Source organism: Netta rufina (genome assembly GCF_964035555.1).
Source record: "Netta rufina genome assembly, chromosome: 5".
Lineage (NCBI taxonomy): Eukaryota > Metazoa > Chordata > Aves > Anseriformes > Anatidae > Netta > Netta rufina.
In genome coordinates this window covers 59433178-59459514 of record NC_140128.1, presented here as the reverse complement: position 1 = coordinate 59459514, position 26337 = coordinate 59433178, and the positions used below count along the sequence as shown (strand labels likewise).

Below are 26337 nucleotides of genomic sequence, written 5' to 3'. Positions count from 1 at the left end.
CTCCTCCCCTCAGCGCCGCCGCTACGCGACCCTCTTCGCCTCGGTGCGGGTGTCCCCCAAAAAATAACCCGTGAACGGCGAGCCGAGAGGGAAGGAGCAGCCTTCCCCTCCTCTTCGGGGAGCCACGAGCGGGTGAAAAGCGATGAGGATGCTCCACCTGCCGGGCAGAGCGAGCAGGCGGGCCGGGCGAGGCGGCTGCAAGGCCCCGGGCGTTTTCCTTGCAAACAAATAAAGGTTTTTTTTTGGTGCCACGCGTGATTCTGGCCCCACGGGTGGGGGAGCAGGTGTGTTGGAGGAGCCACCGGCCCTGAAAACGTTGAGAACACAAGTTTACTTTTTTTTTTTTTTCTTTGTTTATAGTTCAGGCCCTTCCTGCAGACCGCCTGGTTCTGTTACCTCTTTCCCTGGTGCAATCTGTAGCAACTCTGGAAAAGTCAGCGACTTCACACCAGGTTGGGCAACTGGAGGATCTGAGCCAATACCTAGTATCTGCTCGGGGTTGGTGTTTTATACATTTATTTATCGTATGCTTGGGAATGATTTCATGCTATGATTTTTCCTAGGTGCCCTCATGCTAGATGAGAGCAGGGCGCTCCGCTTTGCACCACGCTAACCCCGGAGCAAGCCGAGCAGAGATCACATAAAGCCTTCTTCACATCTACAGAGATGCAGCCCAGCCCTCCGAGGGATTGAAAACGCATTAAAGTGTCATTCTTCACATCCTGGAGCAGGGCTGGAAGGGGAAGCTGCTGGGGGACGCCACCAGCCCCGTCAGCTCCGATTCACGCCACCAGCTCCTGCCCTTGCTGACGGTCTCGCTGCTCGCCTAGAAGTTGCGCTAACAAAATTGTTTGCCTTTATTTATTGATGTACAGCACTACACGGCAGAAATGCACAGCCCAAGCTCGGAAGAGGCTAGAAGCTGATACTTGCCTCCGACCAGCTGTAGTAGCTATGGGGTTGGGTTTTATTCCCTGTCACTAAGGCAGAGGGTGGATTTAAAGCTACCAATAAACGCAAGAAAATAAGCTAGATGGGAAAGGTGAGGAGGGTATAGTGTGGAGGGATGAAAAAAAAAAAAAAAAAAAAAAAAGACATCAGCAATGAGGATGAAAGAAGAAAGGGCAGAGAAAATAGAAACAGGACAGAAGAGACAAACAGAAAACTGTTTCTGCCACCCGCAGCACGGGTGTCGGTCAGATGCGATGCTGCTTTCAGAAGAGTGAATTGAAGCAACAAAAATGCAGCTTCAAAGAGAAATAGCTGACCTACCTGGCTGCCGGTCAGAGCCGGAGGGGAATGAAAAGAGGGAGACACGTGAAAAGCAGCGTGTCCCTGTGGAAGCAGCCTCTGCGCTGTGCCCCCCTCCGCATCTCCCCGGTGTCCTGGAGGGGAGAGCAGCCTCCCTGCCTGGCTCCCAGGGACTCTTTAATTCCTGGATGCCCTTAGGGCCTCCGAAATCACTGTTTTGCAGCCCCCCCTTCACAAATCGTTAAATAAAGCCATCGAGAAATCTCTTCAAAGCTTCAATCTACCTTAAGCAAGTCTCTTAAAGACCCTTCCCTAAACGTCTAGGAAGAGTTTAACGCTGCGATGGTGTTCCTTAACACCTCTCCATGTCCCAGTGCCTTAAGCAACGATATCAAGAGAGGCTGAGGTTCCCACAGGTCCCACCCGAGCTCACCCGGAAGGGTGCCAGTCATTTCACCAGGCTTTGGATAAAGCCAGCGGGGACTTCCCGGTTAATTCCCTCTAAGGACTGTCAAGAGCTGGTCCCCACTGGGGTTCTCCGGGGCTCCTGAGCTGCTTTAACCCATTTATTTATTACAAGGACGCCCGACCCGAGGCTGTCACTGTGCATCCACCCAAAAACGGTTTCTGAAGGCTGCAGAAACGAGGGCTTTGTGTCCCGCTGGTTCCTCCTTGTTTGTTTTGCCTTGCTTCCCAACAGCATTCATCTAAAGAAACCCAAAGTCATAAACAACTACTTTCATTATCGACCGGCAAGCAGGAAGGACTCTTTCATAGTATCATCTCCAATCAATGCTGAATGGCTCGCACTCCTCTGAAAAGAGATATGGTCAATGCGGGGCTCTGAAAGGGCTCCCAAACCAGCTCCCTCCCGCCTGGCAGACCACCAGGGCTTGTGACTCCCGTCGCGGAGAGCCCTAACACTGCCTCTCTGTGGCCCCGGCTCTTGTTTTTAGGGCTTCACATGCCCCTTGCATTTCGGCCAGCTCCCCTCAGCCTCCTCCAGCTGATGCAAAGGGCTAAGGACCCCCGGTCCTTCCCCGCAGGGAGGACAGGACACCCTGTCCCCGCGTCCCCATGAACGAGCCTGGGGACATCTCTATAGGGCCAGATCCCCCAAGAGGAAAGCAGAGGAGCGTCGTTTTCTTTCGCTTCTTGGGTCTCCCATGGTTTTCCTCCCGCAGAAGGAGACTGGCCGGTATCTGCGCTCCCACGGGGTGCCGGCAGGATTTTGGAGATGCCGAGGGGGAAGCAACCCAGGCAGGTGCTCCTGACCCTATTTCCGAGCCCGGGGTGCCAGAGCTGGAGCCGGAGCTGGACTGCCCGGGGCGTGCTGCTGCTGACAGAGCCCCCAAAGCTGCCGAGATGCTCCCTCGCCAAAAAACGGGGGACCCCAGCTCTCCCTCGAGCAGCCTCCATCCGCAGCGAGCATCCTCTGTGGTCCCATATCAGCCCTGAGCCAGCTTTGCCCCATGTGCACAACTCCAGAAGACGTGTAGACACACATGTGGGCACCAAACTGTCCCAGGGTCTCTCATCCTGGTCCCTCACGCTTCCCCAAACACCTGAATTGTCCCCACTGCTGTGTTCCGTTAAATAGGTGGTTTGGTGACAGCCCCCGTCCTGGGAGAACATGCGGTATTTGAGGGATTTTCTTTCAATTTCGAAATATTTTTCCGCACGCGCACCTTCTTTTCGCAAAGGAGCTGTTCCTATGGGAAAAAAAGGTGTAAAAGAGGGAATGTTTTGGGGAGGAAATGTGTATGAGCAGAAACTTCCATATTTAATCGAGCATTTTCATTTTTTTTTCCTTTTCGTCGAATTTTCAGATAAAAACCTGACGGAAACCAGGAATTTTAAGCAGAATGAGGGTTTTAAGTGAATACACCCCAGATAAATAGGAGATTCGGTGCTGTGTGAATTTATCTGTGGGTAGAGGCAGGGGGCAAACAAATCCGGGTGCATCGGGGACCCTAAACCAGGCCCATAACCTCAAGAAAACTGAAGAGAGAGCTCGGATGTGGGAGATCCATCCTGCCTGCAGCCCTGGCCTTGGCCAGGGCCCTGTGCAAGGAGGGTCTTCACTCTCCAGGCTCCAAATAATTCCGGTTTTTGAGTTTGCAGTGTTTATTTCTAACGCGAAATACACTGCCTGTGGTCTGATGCTTCGTATTGTGGGGAACCCAAGTAATCCGCAGGACAAACTCTTGATCAATACATGGTGAGAGTGAAAAGCGAGGGACCACCCCTGTCTGTCCGGCAGCATTTTAAGGGATTCTCCAGGGTTTCCGAAGTTTTTCGGAACTTTAAGCGAGGACCCAGCCTGCAAACTCTCTAACATTGAGCAAATTACGGCTTTAAACACAGCCCTTTTTAGGGAGAAACGGAAAGACTGGTAACCGCTTTCTCAACAATCCTGGCACTCTTAACACTAAAAAATAAGAAAGGCGAGCACACGAAAACCAACGAAACCCGGGCGTTTCCCCCCACATCAGCCCAGCGGGAGCCCGAGAGACCCCCAGCCGGTCCCGCAGGGGCCAAGGGCTCCGGCCGAGCATCCCTGCTCCTCCGGGCCGGGGGGCAAAGCCACCAGGGATGCTCCCCGGATCCTGCCCGACCCGGAGCATCCCTCCGGTGCCGAGGCACAAAAACGCCGCCTGATTTCCCGGGGAGCCGCCCCAGGGGCTCTCAGCGCTGCAGACCCGGTGAGCATCACTTGGTGAGCTGCCACAGCGAGCCCGCCGAGACCTCTAAAGTGGGGCTTCTCCTTCCCAGGGGTGGGATTTTTTTATATATATATTTTTTTTAATGCAATGCTTAATGCCAATCAAAGGCTTTAAAAAAAAAAGTGTATTCGCACCTCGGCGGCGTTAGAAAACTCCTTCTGCAGAAAGGACCGCAGGAGACTGCGCTGCCGGGCTGGGGGGGTGGCACAGCTCTGCCGCTCCCAGGGCTGGGGTGCTCCGCGGTCCGCAGGCCAAAGGACGCACCGTGCAGGGCTTTCGCTTAATCTTTATTTTTAATGTGCAATTTTAACCCTCAGCCTCCAGTGGGTCTCTCTCTGCGGGGATAACCCCGCACTCTACCTGTAGCGGGGGTCGGAGCCGTGCCTTAAATTAAGGTTGTTGGTGCTGGCTCTGAATGTCACGGACGGTCCCCTGGGTATTTGGGGGAAAAAAAACCTACAGAAACACAGCGGGGACACCCCGGGGGATGCTGTTTGGGTGCTGGTGACACACAGCGAAGCCCCCCGCCGGCCAGGACCCCCTCCGGGCCGTGCCACTTCCCCAGTCCGGAGCTGGAGAGGGCGCAGAGCTGCAGGAGCTGGGCTGGTTTTCCCCCTCGGGTCACCTTTTAAATGGTGAAGGCAGGATTCCTAGGGATTTTTTTCAGTGTTGCCTTTCCTTTCTTTCACCCCCCCCGCCCTCGCAGCAGATCCTCCAGCGCTCCCCAGCCGGGCCGGTTCCTGGGGAACAAAGGCTGGGGACCGGGGGACAGCCCCTCGCCCCTGCGAGCCGCTCTCCCTCCTCTTAATGAGGATTCATTTCTTTAGCCTACAGTCCTGGCTTTCATTATGGAGCCTGTCTCGCTCTGTTCATGGTCATTAGGCTGCAGCCCAGTAACTCCCTTCGCCAGATCATGTGCACGATTTCAAAAAAAAAAAAAAAAAAAAAAGGAAAAAAAGAAAAAAAGGGGAAAAAAAAATCCTACAGTAATATTAGTAATCATCACCCTCACACGGCCAGGAGGAATTAGGCACCCAGCAGCACAGCCTTTCCACCTTTCCACCAGGGGTTTTCTGCCCCGGCCCGGCCCGGGATGCTCGAGGGGGCGGCCGGGCGGGGGCAGCGGTCGCCCCGTCCCACCCGTTCCCTTGGGAAGCCCGATGCTCACACCGAGGAGCTTGGGGTTTTTATTTTTTTACCCTTGGTTATTTGGGACCTTTCACTGAGCTGCTCAAGTTACTCTTTTTTTTTTTTTTTTCTCCCCCTCTTTTTTTTTTTTTTTTTTTTTTTTTCCCAGCGGAGAGGACATGGATGGGGTGGAAAGGGGACTCTCCATCACCCTTTGAACCTCAGCAATGTTTGCAGATATTTTCCCCTTCTCTGTTTTTTTTTTTTTTTTTTTTCTTTCCCCCCCTTTTCCCTAAGCGGAAACCTAACCTGGCTCTGTAAAGTGAAGCCGAAAAGTCCCCCTTTTTATTTATTTTTTTTCAAGTTTCTGCGGAGTGCCCCTGAACTAGTGAGTTTTGTCTGTGCTTTTCTGTCTCCCCGGCTCTGTCGGGTTTTATGAAAATGAGCAGTATTGAAAGCTTTTCCATCCCGCTAGCTGTGAGCCTCACATAAATGATGTAAATGGCTCGGAGGGTTTTTTTCAAGTGAACTGTGTAGATCTGTGAAAATAATATCAGGGTTTTCCGTCAGAATGAGCTTAGCACTGTACTGAGGCGTACCATAATCTGACCCGACACCTCCGACCATCTGCGCTATCTATCTGCCTTCTGATTTACCAAATCTTCACAAGCAAAAGACAAATTGTACTTGATACTAAAGAAAAGACGGCGAGCCCCAGCCCGGCTTCTTTCTGCGGAGAAATGATGGGAGAAAATATAAATCTGTTTAATTTCGGTCCGTGGGCAGCTAGCAAAGGGGCTTTCGGAAAGAAGGAAGGAAAGGGAAACAAAACCAACAGGAATGGTAATAATAAAAATGAAGGAATGAGAGGGGGGGGAAAAAGTCAACGGCGAGATATCAAATTAAGGAGGCATTTCTTTGACAAGTGCTCCGGAAAAAAAAAAAAAAAAAAAAAAAAAAGTGCATTGCAAAAGGCGGAGGAAAGAGCATATTGAGCTTAATTCAAAATATATGCTGCCTTTCCGAGCATGGCCCCTAATGTTCCCGGGAAGAAATTGCCACAGAGCCGCTATGTGCAGAATAAAGAGCGGCTTCTGCCTATTTGCTTTCCTTTCCCGGAGGACAACCGGGACCCTTCCCTTCCCGGCCCGGGATGCCAAAGAAACCCGCACGGAGGCTGCCTCCGAGGTGATCAATATTTCAAAAGATTCCCGAAATCTGCTTCGAGTCGCTGTCCTGACCTACAAATGACTTCTCACTCCCCGCCGCTGTTCTCGGCGGCTGGTCGGGGCCACTCAGCCGAGAACAATAAGGTTTTAAATGTTAGGGGGTGGGGGGGGGCGAAATCATAAAGCTGTGGGAGAACAGAGAGGGGCGATGAATTCCTCGTCTCGCTTATAGGGAGACGGGGGGGAGTTTTCCCGTAAACCTCGGCTCTTCCCGGAGCCCTCCGCCTGCATCCATTGTCCCAGGCACTCCCCGCCGCACCGGTGCGACCCTAAAAGCCGATTTGGGTCCGGTTCCTCGGCCCTGCCTTCCCCCCCGGTCCGACCCCACAGCGCCCCGAGCCCCGGGGGTCCCCACCGGCGACCCCTTTTGAGCCTCTCCCTCCGGTCGGGACGGGAAGGGCGGTGTGGGATGGGGGATGCGGGACGGGGAGGACGGGGAGAGGGATGGGGACATGGGGAGAGGGATGGGGATGTAGGGAGAGATATGGGGACATGGGGAGAGGGATAGGGACACGGGGAGAAGGATGGGGATATGGGAAGAGGGATGGGGATATGGGGAGAGATATGGGGACATGGGGAGAGAGTAGGGGGATATAGGGAGAGGGATGGGGATATGGGGAGAGGGATGGGGATGTAGGGAGAGATATGGGGACATGGGGAGAGGGATAGGGACACGGGGAAAAGGATGGGGATATGGGAAGAGGGATGGGGATATGGGGAGAGGGATGGAGGCATGGGGAGAGGGATGGGGACACAGAGAGGGAGGGATGGGGTTATGGGGAGAGAGATGGGGATATAGGGAGAGATATGGGGACATGGGAAGAGGGATGGGGACACGGGGAGAGGGATGGGGATATGGGGAGAAGGACGGGGACGTAGGAAGAGGGATGGGAACAGAGGGATGGAGATGGGGACCCGGAGAGAGGGATGGCGACATGGAGAGAGGGATGGGGAGTACAGGGAGAGGGATGGTGCCCCGGGCAGCGGGTCGGGGCGCAGGGCAGCGGGACGGGGACCCTCTCCGGGCGGCCCGGGGCCCCGGTTGCCGTCGGTGCCGGGGAAGGAGGCGCCGGGGCCGGGCTGCCGGTGATTGGCAGCGCGGGGCCGTGAGTGGCAGCCCCGCCATGGAAACCCGGAGCCAATCTCCCGAGCCCGGCAGCGAATCAGCCGCTCCCGCAGCAGCGCGGCGGCGGCGTGGAGCTTTTGCTTGTGCCTTTTCTATTTTTTTTTTTTTACCCTTTTCTCCTTTTTTTTTTTTTTTTTTTTCTCCCCCTCTTTCCCATCCCTCCCCCCCCCCCCTCCTCTCCTCGCCCTCCCTCCTTCCCTCCCCCCTTCTTCTTTCTCCATCCTCCTCCTCCTCTCCCCAACCCACCGCCCCCCAGTCGCCGGAGCTGCCGAGCTCTCCCCATCTCCTCTCCCTTCTTTGCAGCTTCGCCGGCTCGGGAGAAAGCAGCGGAGGGGCGAGGGGAGGCCTCGCTGGGGCGGGGGGGGGCCGCCGGCCGCTTCCCCGCCGCGGGGCCGGTGCCCGGGGGGCGCCGGGGGTGCTCGGAGAGGGGAGAGGAGCGGGGAGCCCGGCGCCGCCTCCATGTTCCAGCTGCCCATCCTCAATTTCAGCCCGCAGCAGGTGGCCGGGGTATGCGAGACCCTGGAGGAGAGCGGGGACATCGAGCGCCTGGGGCGCTTCCTCTGGTCCCTGCCCGTGGCCCCCGCGGCTTGCGAGGCTCTCAACAAGAACGAGTCGGTGCTGAGAGCCCGGGCCATCGTGGCCTTCCACACGGGGAACTACCGGGAGCTCTACCACATCCTGGAGAACCACAAGTTCACCAAGGAGTCCCACGCCAAGCTGCAAGCCCTCTGGCTGGAAGCTCACTACCAGGAGGCGGAGAAGCTGCGGGGGCGACCCCTGGGGCCGGTGGACAAGTACCGGGTGAGGAAGAAGTTCCCCCTGCCCCGCACCATCTGGGACGGCGAGCAGAAGACGCATTGCTTCAAGGAGCGGACGAGGCATTTGCTGCGGGAGTGGTACCTGCAGGACCCTTACCCCAACCCCAGCAAAAAGCGGGAACTGGCTCAGGCCACGGGACTTACCCCCACGCAGGTGGGCAACTGGTTCAAAAACCGCAGGCAAAGGGACAGGGCGGCAGCCGCCAAGAACAGGTAGGTGCTGCCCGCCCCGTCGGGGCGCCCGGCCCCGAGCCCCCCGGGCTCGCTTCTCCGCCGGGGGCCCCGCCGTGATGCTGGAGCTTCTCCCGGGGAAAAGCAGCGAGCCAAGGCAGGAGCAGAGGGGGAAAAGCCTACGGGGTTGTCTGTTCTTTTTATTTCCCTTTATTTTCATTTTTGTATTATTTTTTCCTTTTTTTTATTTTTATTTTTATTTTTTTATGATGGGACCCCCCCGGCTGGGGATGCTACCGTGACCCCAGCAGAACCTAGAGGGAGGAAAAAGGGCTTTTTGAAGCCTTCGCGGCTTCAAAACCCCCTTCAAAGTTTTCCCCGGCCATACCGAGCCCAATTTCACGTAGGGCTGCGTGGGGCAGAGCCGGCAATGCCCTTCCCCGGCGCTCCGGCCCCACGTCCCTGCTCTCCCCCCTCTCTTGCACTAAGCCTCGGAGCGTGCCTTGGGTCACTTTTTTCTTTCTTTTCTATTTTTTCCCTTCCCTTAAAGAGCGAAACAGCTGCCCACAACGCCTGGCAGCGGCACAAGCAGCGCGGGGAGCAGATCCCCCGATATTTTGGAGCCCGGGGAGGGGTCCCACTGTCCCCGCAACCCCTGCCGGAGAGGGGACGGAGCCGTCTGACTGGGGAAACTGGGTTGAACTGGAGGTTGGGGGCGGCCTGGGGGGGAGCGGGGGCCGGGCGGTGATGCTGTGTGTGTGCCCCTTCCTTGCAGGCTACAGCAGCAGGTGCTAGCGCAGGGCTCGGGGCGCTCGCTGCAAGCGGAGGAGGAGAGCGGCGGGGAGGCGCTGGGGGCCCCCTCCAGCCCCGCCGCCAGCCTCTCCAGCAAAGCGGCCACCTCCGCCATCTCCATCACATCCAGCGACAGTGAATGTGACATCTGACGCCGACATCCACGACAAAGCCGGGGATGGGGGGGGGGGAGAGCCGGCAGGTCGAGCTCTCCCCCCCCCAACAACTCGGTGCCAGCCCGTGGGGGGCACGGAGCGCGGCCCCCGCAGCGGACTGCATTCAGCAAAAAAAACACACACACACAAAAAAAAAAAAAAGAAAAAACGGGATCAAAAGTCGTCGCCGCCTTTATTTCGAAGGATTCGCAGAGTTCATGCCTAAAAAAAAAAAAAAATAGAAATACATAAGTAAATAAATCACAAAACGTAAAAAAAAAAAAAAAAAACAGAAAAAATAAGATAAAAAAAACGAATGCCAAGCTGCAAAATGTCCGAGCGCCTGCGCTTATCCCGCGGGGGTGCTTCATGGTGAAAAGACGCTGTTCTTTTGGTTGGGTTTCGCTTTACTTTAAAGGGTTTTTATATATATATATATATAATGTTTATTTACTTATTTAAGGGATTGCTATGGTAGATTTTTTCTATTATTATTATTATTAATTATTATTATTTTTCGGCTTGTTCTCTATGTGCACAGGTGACTTGTAGAGCATGTGCAGGACGAAACTGTATGAAGCAGCCTAAAACCATAATAAAATATTTGGTGAACGACCCTCGGATCTGCTTTGAAATGACGGTGTCGGTCTCCAGCCCGCCGGTTTATGCGGAGCAGATCTCGGAGGCCACGAGCATTTCAGCATCAGCTCGGCAGGAACCGAAATAGCCGGGTGCTCGCCACCGGGGGTGATGTCCGTGCAAGGCAGGGGGCTTGGGGGGTCGGGGAGGGCCGGGAAGAGGCGATGGGAGCAGGGCTGGGGTTGCTGGAGGATGCGGGTGCCCAGGGAAGGGGAGGAGAATGGGGATGGAGAAGGCATCGCCGCGGTTTTTTGTATTCCAAGGGGTGAGATTTTGGGGAGAGTCGGCGGCGAATTGCCGGGGAGGGGTGGAGGAAAAAATAATATATTAAAAAAAAAAAAAAAAAAAGGGGGAAAAAATAGGGGGAAAAATGAAAAGAAAAAAAAAAAAAAGAAAAAAGGGGGAAAAAGGGCAAGAAGCAGCTGGGTTCAGCCCAGCCGGGGACGCCAAGGGAAAGCCAGGTTTTCTCCCCGAGCCGGCAAAAGCAAAGGGAAGCCGGGGACTTACCGGGAAGGGCCGGATGGGGGGCGAGAGACCCCAAAAAACCCAGCCCGGCTCCGGGGCAGGGCTGTCCCCTCCGTCCTCCCCCCTCGCTTTGTTTCGCAGCGATTTTCCTGGAGGAGACCAAACGGCAGCTCGGAGGAGCAGGGCTAAGCATTTTCTCCCGGCAGAAGGCTTTTCTCTTATACAATTTGACGTTGATCTTTAAAGCTCCTGAGCTGTGCTTTTTTTGGCTGCCGGGTCCAGGCGTTGTTCTCCCCCCCCCTCCTCCCCGTGCCCAGGGAGCTGCCTCCCCTCTAAGCCGATTGATGGGTCCGGGGCTGCTGCAGCTTTCTGTGGGGCAGAGGTTTGCGAGGTGGGTTTTTTAGGGTTGTTTTCAAGGAGCTGGTGCCCCGGCTGGGTTTCTTTGCGGTGGCTGGAGAGGGCAAATCGTGGTGCGGTAAATCCCGATTTTTTTTGGAGGGGGAACAGAGATGGGGCTTCCCCACCTGAAAGAGGGGTCGGAGCCCTGCTTGCAGCCCGGCACCGGCTCTGTCGGCCCGAAGAAAAAACCCTAAAAGCCACCGGTTTGTCCCCAGCACACCGCGCTGGGATGCTCGGACCCAGGCACCCAGTTTGGGGCCGGATTTTGGGAACGGGCGGCACTTTCCACCGAGGAGTTTTTTGAAAAAAAAAAAAAAAAAGTAAAAAATACGATTTTTTTTTTCTCCCACCAGAAAAGGGAATGTGCTCAAATGCGCCCTATTATTTCATTTCTTTCCCGGAGACGGGTGCAGCGGGTCGAGATTTCTCCACGGGCTTTGCGGGCTTAGCGTTTGGGAATTAAAGCTCCGGGAAAGACAAGTGCAGAGGCAGACAAATACACGAACGAGGGGTTTTCACCTAAAAAAAAAAAAAAAAAAAAAAAATGGGACTGGGGCAAGGGGGGGGGGGGCGCATATTCGGAATTTCGACGGAGGCTTCGGGCGCTGCGAGCGCTGCCGTTTGGCATCTCCGCCGCAACCTGCGGAGGAAAAATCGGGTTTGGTTTTCCCCTCTGCCCCATTCCCTTCCCACCCTGGAAGGGAATGCCCTTCCCCTGGCTTTTTTTCATCCGTTTTTCTTGTTTAATAAGGTCGGCCCCAGCCGTCGCCCTCCCGAGCTTTCGGCCGTTTTAAAAATCATAATAATCATCATCGGGGGCAAGGCAGGGGGAGCCTGTATTTACATTAAACAAAACGCTCGGCACAGGGGCGCTAAAAAGTCTGCCTCGACCCCTCTCTCTCCGGTTTGACAAAGAAGGAAAATATTGTATCAGAAGTGAAGTGAATGGGGAGGGCGGGGAAGAGAAACAGCTTTTCCTCTATTCAGCTGGGGAGGGGGGGGAGAGAAATGTTTGAATATTTCCGTTTCTTTTGAGAAACGGGGCAGCCCCGGGCAGGGCTGAATGGGAAAGTCTTGTAAGCGGGCTGGGAGGCTGTCAAACTGCTCAGGGTAATCACTGCTAATGAAGGGGGCTCCAGCCCTCCCTGGGACAAAGGATGCTTACGAGTGCTCGCCGGGGCTGAATAGCTAATAAGTTTGCGAGGGGGGAAAAAGGAGTGAGCTGTCCGCAAATTGATTTTGCAAGAGGAAAAAAAAAAAAAAAAAAAAAAAAGAGGAAAGCAAAAGGCTCGCAGGTTGGGACGAGCCTGGCCCCGGTGCAGCTGGGGACAGAAGGCCCACTTAGCCCGGGCGCTTTGTCCCAGCCTGGAGCTCCGGAGGAGGGCTGCTGGGCTGCTGCTGCTTGGAAGCAGGCTTGGAGGGAGGGCTGGGGGCCGCAGGAGCCTCGGGAAGGCCACACTGGCCTTGGCAGGCCGGGAGCTGTGCCCCAGCTGCTGCCTGGCCCCGGCGATGCTCCCCGCACACCCAGCTCCGCGCTCCAGTTTGCACCAGTGCTGCCGAGCACTGTCCCTCGGTGACCTGGCTGCCCCTCACCTGAGTGTGGTGTTCCCTTGGGAGGGCAAAAAGTGGGGGTGTGTGGAGATCTGTGCAATGTTTGGCCCTCACCAGCACCCTGCTTGGCTGCTAGGATTTGGCCCGCTGGCCTGGGAGCCAGCTGGTGCTGGGGGTTGGAAAGGAGGCTGGGTGAGGCAAGGAGCTGGTGCAGCTCATGGTGGGAGGAAGCATGAGAGCTGGTTGTGTTTTGGTCCTTTCATGCATCCAATTAAAGGCTCGTGAGGATCAGACTCCATCTCAGCTCCAGGTACCCCTGGCTGGTGCGGGGACAATACCATGAAAGAACACATCACACCCCCCTGGTGATGTCCGCACCCCTCCCGCAGCAATGCCTTGCATTGGCTTTTTTATATTTTCATTCTTTATTTCTCCTCCAGAGGATCCAAATGCCTTTGCCAGAGGGGAAGATGGAGGGTGGGAGGGCACAAAGGGCACTGTGCATGGCCTGGGCCTGATCTCTCCCCGTCCTCTCTGCAAGGAGCCCCAATTCTGGGCTGACCTCGCTGTGCCTGCCCCGTAGGGGGGGTGAGACCTGGCTGGGAATCGAGGGAAGGAACAAGTCATGTCAGATCCCCTGAGGGATACAGCACTTTGCACTCTCTCGTCCTCTATTCTCAACATGGGGGTGACGGATAAAGCCCTTGGAGTTTTGTTTCCTTCTCTTTCAGGACAGGCTGCAAGGCTCCCAGCACAAGTCCAGGGAATGGCTCCCCTCCCTTCACCATTTGCTACATTCAGCCCAAGCCCTGCCGAAATGTAGAAATTCCCTGGGGAGCTCATTTTAACCCTGCTGCCTTCTGATCTGCAGCACAGACCCCTCCAGCACACACCCTCCCTGCAAGAAAAATGGTTTGGAGGGCAGTTCCCAGCTTCAAAGGTCACAAAAGCAAATAAATCCATGTTTTTGTTCCCTCTGGCTTCTCCCAGAGGCCGGGCAGAGGCACGGTGACACCATGACTTGTGCTTCATGCCTTGTCCCCTCACACCCCGCAGAGGAGGGCCTGGTGCCACCCTCCTTGGGGTCAGCCCTGGGGCCTCAGCCCACCTCTCTTGGGCCGCTTCTCTCCCAGGAAGCCTCAAAATGGTGCCAGTAGCTCCCATCCTCCCATCACAGCCCCTTGGTGCACCACGGGGTGGTCTCTCTGCCCAAACACACCTTCAGCCAGCATGGACTCCCCCTTGGAAAACCTCTAGCAGGGTTTTAGCTCAGAGAAGTCACAGTAGAGACACGTCATAGACCAGGCACCACGTCTGTGTCATTAAATGTCACATCCTGGTGGTGCTGCCCGCTGGCAGGGATGGTCTATTCCATGCTCTTCAGCCCTCTTACCCCCCCAGACAGGTGGTGGTGTTCAAAGATCAGACAGGAGACGATCTGCAGCAAGGGAGGTTGTCATAATCCAGTGGCAGGAGCAGAAAGAGAGCGTATATTTGCCCTGAGTGCCCACATCTCATCTTCAGCAGCCTCAGAAGTTCAACCCCTTGGAAAAGTTCATCTGGGCTAAATGCAGATTTCCAAGGGGTCCTGCAGGAGATACATGGCCTGTGATGCCCATGGTTTGGGGCTTTGCTAGGAAGAACATGGGGTTTTGTGCCAGCACTACATCTTCTTTTGCAAGACCCGCTGGCTGTGATGGAGAACCCTACAATGGGAGAGCAGGACATGGTTTTTCTTTTGGCTCGAAAACTTTTGCTTTCAATGACCATTAGTGGCTCCACTCAGAACAAAAACATCCAATTTCTCCTAATTTTGCCTGGTTGGGCTACCTATTGAAACCCATGTGCTTCTGCAGAGGCAATTCTTGAAATGTTTTCCGACCACGGAGCTGCAATGCCGAGGTATCAAGGCCAGAACAACAGCCCTCCTTCTGCAACATCGTACTGGAGGATAATTCCCCATTAAATGTGCAGTGAAGGCAGCCACACGTAGGGACGCACAGCCACTGTGTTTTCAGACACTTCAAAGAAACACAAGGACATGGAACTGCTCTTCTGGGAGCAAATTGCTGCGTCTGTAAGCTGAAAAACAAAAACAAAAAGAAAACAAGCTTTCTCGTAAACATCTCTATCAGGACTCCTGTACTGGAAACCGCTGTGCAGGCCGGGCAGGGTTTTTAAGTCAATTTGAAGGCTTTGTGGGTCATTCTTCAAAATTACCTTGGCTCGCAATCACTTTCCCATGCGCTTTGTGCTCTCTGCTTCTCCATAAAGGCCAGCAGCTGCTGTGGGGACAGAGAGATGTCCCCAATGCCGACGTGGAGGAGGCCGATCTCAGGTTCACGGCACGATCAGTGGGGGCGAGGCCTTCCCCGGGTAGGTGACTCTGCACACCTAATCCCACCCGGGTGCAGTAATCCAGCCCCGTCAATCTGGCTCCGTTGCCCGAGGGACAATCCCAGCCTCCTCCCCCTCAATCCCAGGCAGTAGGGAAGACCCAGGAGGCTTTAACGGAGAGCAGCTCTCTAATCAAGTTCCCCGCCTGCGAGAGCTTGCTGTCTATTGACTGCAGGGGTAGGTGAGACTCCCGAGGCCAGAGTTGAGCTTCTGTGAGTATTGTTCCCTCTCTTCCCGCGGTCTTCTTTATCCCTTGACATCCTTGAGCGTTGAAGGAGAGATGCTAACCAGTTTGATTGTTGTGCTGGAGTATTTCCCAGCAGATTTGCTTGGCGGGTCACTCGTGGGTCAGAAGTACTTCAGGGCGTCGGTGGTGGGGTGTCTCCTGCGGGGAGAGGCTCTCGAAGCAATACCAGAATCACTCTGCTACTTGTCAGCACATAGTTCATGGCTCCTTCGCTGATCTGCTTGTCTCTTTCCAACTTCTTTAAGCTGTTGTTCCCAGTAATAAATAATATTTCACTTTATTGCTATGCAATGCTAATAAAAACTCCTATTGCGATATTTTAGCTGGTCCCTGCTACTTTCTTCTGGCCTTGCTTCTGTTGGAAACTCGCTGTCTCCAGGAGCCAAGAGGTCAACAACAGGCTCCTTGCTCCCTTCCAAAAGCTCTCTGCTAAATGGAGTCATAAAAATTCACCTGAAAATCTTCCTTATGGTGGCATCCTTGGTGTGCATGGGGCTTGATGGATTTGGCTCTCCACCCTGGGCCCCTGCAGCTTCAGGTCTTGCCTTTCACCCATCCTAAGCCTTCATCACCCGTTGACTTTTAAGGGTGTCATCTCAAAACAGAGTGTTTGTAGGAGTTGGGCTTTAAACAGATGAAATATAAAAAATTAAGGTTTGTAATGCAGCCCAAGAGCAAAGCAAAGAGCTGCTCTGTCTGTGGCTTGTTTTTTTTTTTTTTGAGACAAGTATTTGTTCTATTACTTATTGATGCTGCTAATTGCCATCAGAGGGTTGGGAGGGGAGGGGGAACAGGCCGAGCTGCTGGACGTGGAGCCCTTCTGAGATAAACGAGCTCTGAGAAGTACCAAATTTGCCGTAGCAGTCCTGGAATACATTTTGCAAAGGCAGCCAGCGCTCTGCATCTCTGCGCAGAGAGAGCTGCAAGTGCTCAGCTCTTTTCATCCTACAAAATATGAACACAGTTGCTTCATTTTAAGGTCCTGAATTTGAAAATGCTGACCAAAGAACTCAGGTTTGGGGCAGGTTTGAATGGAGAGAAAAATCACTTTAGAACTGTTTTCATGTCTTCTATTTTGGAAAATCATATGTAATTCCTTTCTTTCAATGTGCTGTCAGGCCACTGCACTCAGGAACCCTTTGCTTTCCTGAATAAAAGGCAAAAACCCCTCTCGCACATCATGCACACATACACATGGAGGGAGAAGAGGGAGGAGGAGATAAGAGAGGGAGCTCTTAGTGTTCAGGCTAAAATAAATGCCCATTACAGAAATATAAAGTGCACAAAGGAGGAAAAAAAAACACACATTGCATCCACATTAGATATTTAATAGGTTATTTCTTTACATGTGCAGTATACGCCTTTTTATATAGCTGATATCTCTTGTATTGGAGTATGAGCATTAACCTCCTACAATTCACCTTGGTTTGCAAACTGTAAGAATCAATTCACCTAAGATGGATGTTCACATCTAGTTAGCTTTCTGCATTATCTCAGCTGGAGAGGTCACTAAAAATAGTTGTATAGCACTTTAAATTTTCAACAGGGAGACTTTATTATCGTTTAGATCCATCATCGTTACTTTACCTACCATGGTTCTTCCAGCTGAAATAATGCACAGAGCTGGTAGTGGCTAAGTGTTTTCAGAGTTCATGCACTGATGAGCAGGACAGCTTGGACAATATCTGAATTGCTAGCAACAGCAAACTGAGCAAGCTGTATGGACAGCGGAACACCGTTTCAGTAAATCCCCACTGCTTCAACTATTTCATCAAAAAATCCTTTTTTTTTTTTCTTTTTTTTTTTTTTTTTTTCTTCTCTCCCGCACTGCGGAAGCGGGACCGAGCTGTCACTGCGTGCAGCCCTGATCCTGCAGTGTGTAACCTTCACGAGCAGCAGTCCCTGGTGTCCCCAGTGGTCCTGCAGGAGTCGGCAGGCCTTTTGTGCCAAGAAGCATCGGGGGGTTGCAGGGTCACCTCCGCATTGTGTGAGACAGGGCGACGGGAGAAAGGCTGCTCTGAACAGGGCTGCAGCAATGGCTTTCATTTGTTATCTTTATTACTCTGAACAATTTCCTGTGCTTTGTTAGGAAGAAGTCACCTTGCCGAGGCTCTCCTGGCCTTCCAGGCATTGGAACTCGCTGTTCACATGTCACCTCTATATGTCACTGTACATACACAGATACTATTTTTTTCTGTTCAGTTTTGTTTGTGTTACTGGGCTGACTCAACCATTACAAGGTCTCTTAAGTTTCACCTTCCAAGTGCAGACGTCTGAGAGCTCAGAGAGCCCCCAGTGCCCTGGCCCAGGTGCTCACCCCGGCATTGCTGATCCCGTTTGCATTTTATGTCTCCAGTAAAGCCATGGGGACAAGGCTCAGAGCAGCTCGTGAGTGTCTGGGAGCACCAGCACTGCATCAGAAGTCACTAAAAGCTATGGAGCAGACTGACTCCTTGGTGACATTGCAAAGTGGGTGTCATCAATGAAGTGTTTCACTTATTTATTTAATAGAAGGGTAATACTTATTTGTAGCATAAACAGATGGTGAGCTCTGCATCACATCTTGATATCAACTCATCCAAACTATTTTAAGATTAGCAGAGAGGTTCCCGCTGACTTTAGTGGCCATTAGGTCAAATCCTTGATAGAACAACATGAAACTACAATTTTCAAGTGTTTAATCAGCTAGACATTAAACTTTTTAACACAATGCATAACAGAGCCTATGAGAAATCTCTTTCCACCCTTGCAATTCTACATCACCATGCCAGAAGAGGCTGTGGGCTGCCAAGCATTAAGAAAACCCAGAGAACACCTCCTTTCCCTGGAGCTGGTGAAGTGGGCAGCAGCTTCCCTATAGTGGCTGCAAGGAACCTGTCTCACACCAAGTGTCAAAACAGGTAGGTCTTTAGCTGTGTCAACAAAAAAGGATGTTGACCCAGATTTCTCAGTCCTAGTGGTATGGAAGTCAGATGAAAGTTAGCCATTAGGCTGAAGTTTGAGAATATTTTCAGCTGTTGCTGTCTTTGTGAATGATGGAAGCAGTGCACACCTTTGGAGACATACAAGGAGACATGGCTTTGACTAGATTGTAGAAACTACTGAGATACATAAAAGTTTATATGTATAGTTTCATATAGAGGTTTGTAGAAAGATTTGGGGTGTAAAAGCACTGCAAGGATTTCTCTTCCCTTCTCTCTTCTTTTCAATGTATTCCTAATGCTTGTGGTGTGCCAAACACCTGGTCTAGCCATAGGAGCTGAAGGAGCTCAGAATCTCACAGATAGCACCTATGGTGCCCAATTTCTTCAATTTATCCTCCTGAGAGCCAGCCCTTACCTGGCTTTGCCAAAACACCAGGGCATCAACAAGCTGAGGGGCTTCTAGTACATGTCCATGAAAACAAAACCAAAACCAAACCAAACCAAACCAAACCAAACCAAACCAAACCAAACCAAACCAAACCAAACCAAAAAACACTATCTGAGCAGGGAAACGGGATATGAGGTGTGTTACAGGATGAACCAAAACTTCTGAGCGCCAGATGTGAGAGAAGCCCCAGCTCACCCTGACACATCAGTTTAACAGTTTTACTATGCTACTGGAAACTGAAAATCCTTCATAATCAGTTTTTGTAATAAATCTCCCTTTTCCGTTCTTCTCACTTGAGATGAACCATGACCAAAGATTTAAGAGCTAAAGCCCACAGAACTTCTGGTGATGCTGCCAGTGGTCAAATGCTGTATGACAAGGCCAGAAGGTCTTCCAGTGAAGAGAATATGGGGTACATATGATGCAAGAGAAACAAATCACTCTTCCATCTCTGTAAAACTAGAGATGACACAGGAATTTGGAAACAGTTTAAAGACACGGAGAGGTTGCATCTTTTTCCTGTGACTTAAGAAAATATGCATTTAAAAGGTGAGATAAAGTATTTTTGTTTGTTTGTTTATTTTTAAAATGTAATTCCCTCCCATACTCTCAAAAAGAGTCGACACCAACTTGCTCTGCTACATGGATGCCTCTGCTAAGGCTACTCACCGATTTTTCACATCCCTGCCTGCCCTGACTGTACCGAGCCTGGAGGCGGGTCTGACCTGAGAGCAGCAAAAGGAAACACCAGGAAAATGCAGAAAAACATCACAGTAGTACGATGCTGCCCCTTGGTTAGGGACTTTCTGAGCCACAGGAGGATTTCTGTCCCACGAACCTCCCTTTGAATCATGGAAACTTCTACCAACCGCAGCGTCTTTTGTCAGCGTAACTGAACATGGTGCTCATATTCAGCACCATGAGTTCTTGTTTAGCTCGCACACACACACGTTATGTCTTAATGGGTCAAACTGTGCTAATTGTGGCAGCATCACCTGCCTGGGAGCTCTGCTGTGATTGCCATTTGTGCACCATGCAAAAGAAGTAAAAGTAACAAAGCTTTGTTTATCTCCTGCTGTGACAACCACCCATCTTTTAGAACCGTATAACCCCCATGAAGAGCTGAATGATAATTAAAGATTGTTTCCCTCGTTTATTAAAAATTAAAGCAGTAATTGTATGTGATCTGATGAAAATATATTTGATCTTCTTGATGAAAAATACACAAGCAAACCCAGACAAAGGCCACCGTGCATGGGAAGGATTGAGTGTTGATTAAAGCACGTTTTCCATGGATTTTGGCCCTCACATTGGACACTCTCCATGGATGATGTATTTAAATTTTAAGGGGTTTAGGGCTGCAGGTGAAAGATTTAACTAGCTGGAGGAAAGCCTAATAGCACTGAAAGAAATAGGAGTGCCTTCCAAAGGGAAGGAGAGATCCTTCTAATGAATGTGCGGTCTCTGGCTTCACTCTGAAGAAATACCCAATTTTTCTTCACTGTATCTCAGAGCATTTACACACAGAATTGCCAGCAAAGTGCCAGCCACCCCTTTACCTTTTGGGAAGAAGCGGCAGCCCTGTCCCCCATGGGATTAGGGTTAAACCGATTTGTGCTTGTAGGACCCCAGGCCTCTAATTGTTTCTTTTTCTTTCTCTCTCTCTCTCTCTCTTTTTTTTTTTTTTTTTTTTTTTTTTTTTTTTTTTTTTAATTCCTGTAATCCTGGATGATTTGGAGCAGATGCTTTGAGATTACTGCCAGGGCCCAAAGGTGCCTGCAGGAGGAAAACAGCCCGAGGTAGCCGGGTGGCAGCTCCAGCCAGAGCCCAGGGCTGGCTGCAGCTGGGTTTTGGCTCCGCACCCAGATTTTGGGGGGACCCAAAGTCACCTTTTCCCTCTTGCCAGCCCAGCCGCAGTGCCAGCCCCGAGGCACCGGTGCTGCGGATGGGAAAGAAGAAAACATATGGGGTTGCCAGGGAGAATTTGCTTTTCCTCCCTGCTCCTGAGCATGTGTGAAAATCCCCTGGGTGTTGGCAGGATCCATCGCACCTGAAACCCCGAGGGAAGGTGAGGGGGAGCTGTGACACGCTCCACCGGCCGCAGGTCCTGGGGTGAGACCCCTCTTTATAATGTGTCAGAGGACGTGGTTCCAGCTGCTGTCAGGTGCAACTTGAGGGTTTGGCTCCATCCTGTAGCTCTTCTCTGGGGCAGCCCCTGCCTGGCTTTCCTAGGAAAAAACAAGGGACTGTGTTGGCCAGAGAGACAGCGAGAGGCATGGATGGGACAAACAAGCATTGAGCTTCCTGTATGCACACTGATGGTGTCTTAAAAAACAGCCTTTGACATCTTTTCCTTCCTCCGCCCCTTCCTAGCCCAGGTGGGGTGGGCTTGGACCTGCTTTGCGTCTTTGGGAAGCGATTCCCAACCCTACACAAAAGCAAACCCCTGTTCTTCTGTGTGTTCCTGCTATGGTTTTGCAAGTCTCTAAAGCTGCAACTTCAGGCAGCCATTTAGGCTAAAATCCCTTCTCTGATCTTAAATATTTAACAAATAGCATACAAAGCTGTGTAATATCTGCAATATTCATACTCTGGGCTGCAAGCTGGAAGCACTCGGGTTTGGTATGGGGGTTATGTGAGGTTTTCCTTTGAAGACCAGTAGATTTGCATCTCTTCTTTGTCATTGAGCATTGCTATACAACATTAATAACCTGTAACTGCTAATTCATGGCCTGTTTGTGCTGCCACGGTGGCCCAGAGATGGGTGCAGTAAACAAACCATCCGCTTAAATAGCTTAAACGAGACGAGGTGTAGAGGCTGACTTGTACAAGGCGGAGATTAATGATGATTATTAATAATTCCGAGCCCCAAACCAGCACAGCATTTAAGCACAATCTCATGCCCCGTTGGCTTCCCAGTTGAGCTGCTCCATTAAAGCTGGGAGGACTCAGCGGGTGCCCATGTTCAGCACTGGCCTGGGCCGCTGGGCTTGGCGGATGGATGGCAGCAGCGTGTTCCCCTTGGGATGGGAATTGCCTTCCTCCTTTGCTAGGCGAGGAGGAGGAGAGTTCGTCTGGTAAATGTTTGGAGGCAGAAGCTGACAGCAAGGCAGTTTTATCACTTCCTGGCAAAGCCGGCTGCTTAGAGAGGCTTTGGGCTGGGCTATTTAAAGGCAGGGCTGATCCCCAGCCTCCTTCGAGCGCCTACGCATTGCCCGGCTGGAAAGGAAAGGTGCGGAGCGTGAGCAAGGATGTGCTTGGTGGTGGTGGTGGAGGTCTCCAGCAATATTGCTCTGCCTGGCTGTCCCCACACATGGTCTCTCGCTCTGCTTCTTGAGGCTGGGTTCACCTATCTGACACCAAGCTCTCAGGGTGCAGTGGTGACGGCACAGCTGAACCCAAGCATAAATTTGAGTGGGGTTTTTGGGACCCCTGTGCTTGTGCCAGTACCCTGTGCACAGTTGCCTGCACCTCTTCCTTTGCTGCTCAGCTGCAGCTCAGCAAAAATCCAGGTCTGCCAAAGCAGAGAAACTGCCAGCAGCATCCCCGTCCTGCGCGGAGCAACAGCTCCCCCTGCGCGGAGAGTGGGGTGCTGGGGCTTAGGCCTTGATGTACAACATACAAATAAAATAAAGTAAAATAAAGTAAAATAAAATAAAGTAAAAATAAAGTAAAATAAAGATAAAATAACATAAAAAAATAAAATAAAATAAAATAAAATAAAATAAAATAAAATAAAATAAAATAAAATAAAATAAAATAAAATAAAATAAAATAAAATAAAATAAAATAAAATAAAATAAAATAAAATAAAATAAAATAAAGTAAAATAAAGAAGAGCAGTAATAAGTAAAAAAGCACTGTTTAAAAGAGCCACTTCTTATCCGATTCTCCAGGAACAGGGATGCACAACCCTCTCAGGGCTGGCCAGCTGAATGCTTACCATTGCCAGAGCTGCAGCCTGCAGCTTGTCAGAGGCTGCAGTAATTCTGTGTGGGCTCCATTATTTTATTTTACCCCACATTTGAACGTTTGCAGAGGGACACAGACGCTTGCAGTTTTCCCTTTTCTCCTTCTGGGAGCACAAGGCCACAGATTTGGGGTGTGTGGGGTTGACACACGATTTGCTGCTCTGTGCCCCCCAGACCCTTGCCCACCCTTCGGCTGGGTGCCACGAGTGGCCAGGCGGGCACCCACCCTGGGCAGCCCCAGAGCAGTGCAGGACAGGATTTCCCACCCACGTAGGATGCTCCTGAGCAAGATCACAAGCAAACAAATTCTGCCTTGGGATAAAGTGCATCAAATAAAAACACGGGGCTGTGCCGGACCCACAGGAGAAGACAGCTCTCTGGGGCCAGCTAGGTTCTGTTCCCTGCTCTCTGGGGTTTCTTTTGGCTTTGTTACAGAAGCTGTGGGGCTGCTTCCCCTGGTGTCTCACCAAAAAAAAAAAAGTAAAAATTAAAAAAAAGGAGCAGCCCCTTCCCCACCAGCCCTGCGGGGAGGGGAAGCCCAGGTCCTGTGGTGCCACCTGGTGGAAAGCTGCAGGCCTGCACCCGGGCCTCTCCTCCAGGCTGTGGAGAGGAGAAGGAAAATTTGGCAAGGCCGGAGGCTGCTTCAGCCCAAATTCCTCCCCAGGCTCCTGGGGGGCGAGTCCCAGCCCTGTCCTCGCCCACAGGGAAGGGGAAAGGGGAATTCACCCTGGGAGAGAGCCCCAAGCCTGTTAATGTGTGGGCAGGATGGAGACCCAGGTGCCTCCATGCCATCAGGGACAGCCCCAGGAGGACTGCGCCTCCCAGGGGAGCATCCTTGCCACCAGGAGATTGGGCTTACTGGGGGATCAGCATATACTGGGTTTACTGGAGGTTGGATACAGGATACTGGGTTTACAGGAGAGGAGGCAAACGTCTTCCCTCCTGGTGAGCCTGGACCACAGCAACGTCAGGAATCACCAGGCCAAAAATAATAAAAAGCTCACAGTTTCCCTAGAAATGGGTGTCCCAGTCCATATAGCCTCCAGCCTCCAGCACAGGAAGATTTTGGCTAACCTGCCAGCTGTGCCCGAGTGGTGTTGCTCTGAAATATGGGCAGAGCTTATCCCTGCCTCTGCACAGCACCAGGCATCCCGCAGGTTACAAACCTTGTTTTGTCTGTGCCTAAAATCTTTCTGAATATGTTGGTATAAGCCTGTATGCCCCAATGATCTGCAGCTGGTTTTCAGCTCGTATCAGCATCTCTTGTTACCCGCTGCGAACATCTTTATGTTATTTTGACTTTGGAAATGATGGGCTATGAACAGATATCCTTAACATCTGATCACATAGGAAGATGAACATGCAGTGGTTTATTCTTGTTTGTTCCCCTGTATCTAACTACCTCGTCCCCTTATGCTGATGTGGGCTGGCTTACAGTCTGGAAACCACAGTAACTTAAAGAACAAAAAAAGCTGTGAATTAAATTACAAAAAAAAACAGGTGTCCACACTGAATAAAGCCAGTGGGATCCAGCTGATTTTCATCCAAGTCTTATTCCCAGCAATCAGATTTTTCAAGGTACCCTTGCAAACTTTTGTTTCTGCCTGGGGTATTTTGGAGGCGTACAAACTACGTATGAGGTCAGGAACTAAATATTCCTTGTTTTCCAGATGCTGAACTGGAAAGCCAGTAGCATGACCACTGTTTTGGGAGGAGAGATGCTGCTCTGTCATTTGTGTGGTCAAAAAAGGGATTTGTTGAGAGAATTAAGAAATAACCACTGAATTCTGACCTGTGTCATGAACCTGGAATAGTTTGGATACCGATGAGTGTGAAATCCCACAGAAGAAGCCATAACCAATGCCAAGCCAAAAGCTGTGAAATTCTCACCCTCTGAAAAGCCAGGCTATGATTTCTTTTAGCAGTGGTCAGCTCACAGCTTGTTGTAAACACCATCACTCGAATACCCCTTGTCCTGTGCCTTTGGGACAGCACTGAAAGGGCATGCCATGTTTTCATGCTTTTATTTCCTTTAAAAACCTTCAGAATTGGACCACAAACTGGCCTTTCTCATGAAATCCAGGTCCTCTGACCAAGAGACCACATAAGCAGTAACGAAACTTTCCTTCCCAGGCCTGCGGAAATGTGTCTGCATCCATAAATTTAAACATCTGGGTCCAGTGCAAAGTAGGTCAGAGCTCATCTGTCAAAGAAGGCTTTGTCAGGGATGCAGGGAACTGTATTTTCTCCCTCCTGTCTCACTTGTTCAGTGGCAAAACCAGAGCAACCATTCCCTCTGATGGTGCTCATTGATGGTGGCTGCCTCCCGAGTGTGGCAATATTCCCCTGCCATGGAAATATGTCCCCATGTGCATGCCAGCCCCTTGCCAGCATGTCCTGCAGAGCCCCTTTTGCATGATGCTCCTCAGACAGGTCCATGGCACCACACCAGTCTGCACCAGTCTATACCAGTCTGACCCAGGACACAGATCCAGAAGGGGACAGGATGGGAGCAGGTCCGTGCCTTGGCTGCTGCCCTGTGGCTCCTTACACAAAGGTGTCACCACCACAGCACCCTGGTCCTAGGGCCATCAGGTACCACCATGGCCAACGCTTTGCCGACCAGCTCTGGACTTCCCTCCATTTAACCTGAGCATCCTTCCAGCCTGGGAAAAAAAAAGACTTTCCAAAAAATAGTTTGTAACTAGAGAAAACGACAGAAGAACAGATTCAGGAGGTGTCATGGGATGTCGCAGCCCAAATGCACGTTTACATCCATGCCCACACAGACATCCTTCAGGCAGCTCCTTGTCTAAAGCCCCTGGGACCAAGAGCAAAGCCTGAGCCAGCCAGGGCCTTGCAGGAAGGGCCAAATGTGTAAAACAGGGGTGGTGGGCTGTGAGTGGGATGGGAGCTCAGCAAACAGCTGCTAGTGGGAGAAGAAATGGGGAAAAAGTACAGGGAAAGCGTCAGCTGTGAGATGGAAGGGGCTGTAAATAAGGGGCAGTAAATCCTCCACCTTCCCCTTTGCAATTAAGGCAGTGGATGGAGGAGATGGGGCATGGGGGTGCCCTTCTGGTGGCTTCCCCTGCAGTGGTGATGAGGAAATCAGAGGTGGGAGCCTAAAGTGTAAGAGGAGCTCTGAGAGATACCCCTGGGGATGTCTGGCCACATGTACACCCACACAGTGTGTGCCCCGCTGGCTGCCAGCAGTGTAGGCAGTGAAATCGGAGCTGCCTGCCCTGTGAGGAGCACTTTTCCACACTTGTTCTCATTTTTGGCTTGGCTTTGGCAGCGGACAAGTTGTTTGGGATTTGCAGCATCCTCCCACTTGCCAGCGCTGGCTGCTTGTGCTGAATCCTGTCCCAGAGCCCCTCTGCTGGTGGAAACACACGCTGCTGTCCCTGCTCCAGGTGCCACTTCTGTCACCGTCTGCCCTGGTGGTGTTGGCTTAGCTCAGCAATTTGTTCTCAGATCCTGTCAGTTCCCATTTCACCCCACTCAAACTCCACTGCAGTTTCTATGCCTGCATCTCCTCAAGCTTTGTTTTGCACCGAATTGTAGGCACGGCCCTTTTCTTCAGCAGCAGCATCCTTCCTGGTCAAACCATTCCCTGCTTTTGGGGGCTGGTTTTCGAGGGCAGACGGCTGATGTCTTTGTGCCTCTGAGCTTTCATGCAGGCTTCAGCTTCAGGAAACCAAAGCCCAGCTCTGAATGACAGCAACCAATTCCTTCTTTACCCAGGGATAGAGGCAAAGTCATACCCCTGGTATGCACATATGCATAGGTACGTGGATCCATATGTAAGGGTATCTAAAGGGAAGGCAGAGAAACAGGGGAGTCAGGCACATGGGCATTTTTTGCCACGAGGAAGGACAGTGGGATGTCTGTGAGCACATT

At 51.8% G+C, this 26337-nt stretch overlaps 1 protein-coding gene across 1 annotated transcript; it reads left to right on the top strand.

Moving 5' to 3' along the window:
- Nucleotides 1-7919: 7919 nt before the first annotated feature.
- On the top strand, nucleotides 7920-9393 carry SIX6 (SIX homeobox 6; the record flags this gene model as incomplete). Its single annotated transcript, XM_084287434.1, has 2 exons — nucleotides 7920-8491; nucleotides 9225-9393. The coding sequence occupies 2 exons, from the start codon at nucleotides 7920-7922 to the stop codon at nucleotides 9391-9393; spliced, it is 741 nt and encodes a 246-aa protein (XP_084143560.1).
- Nucleotides 9394-26337: the final 16944 nt, after the last annotated feature.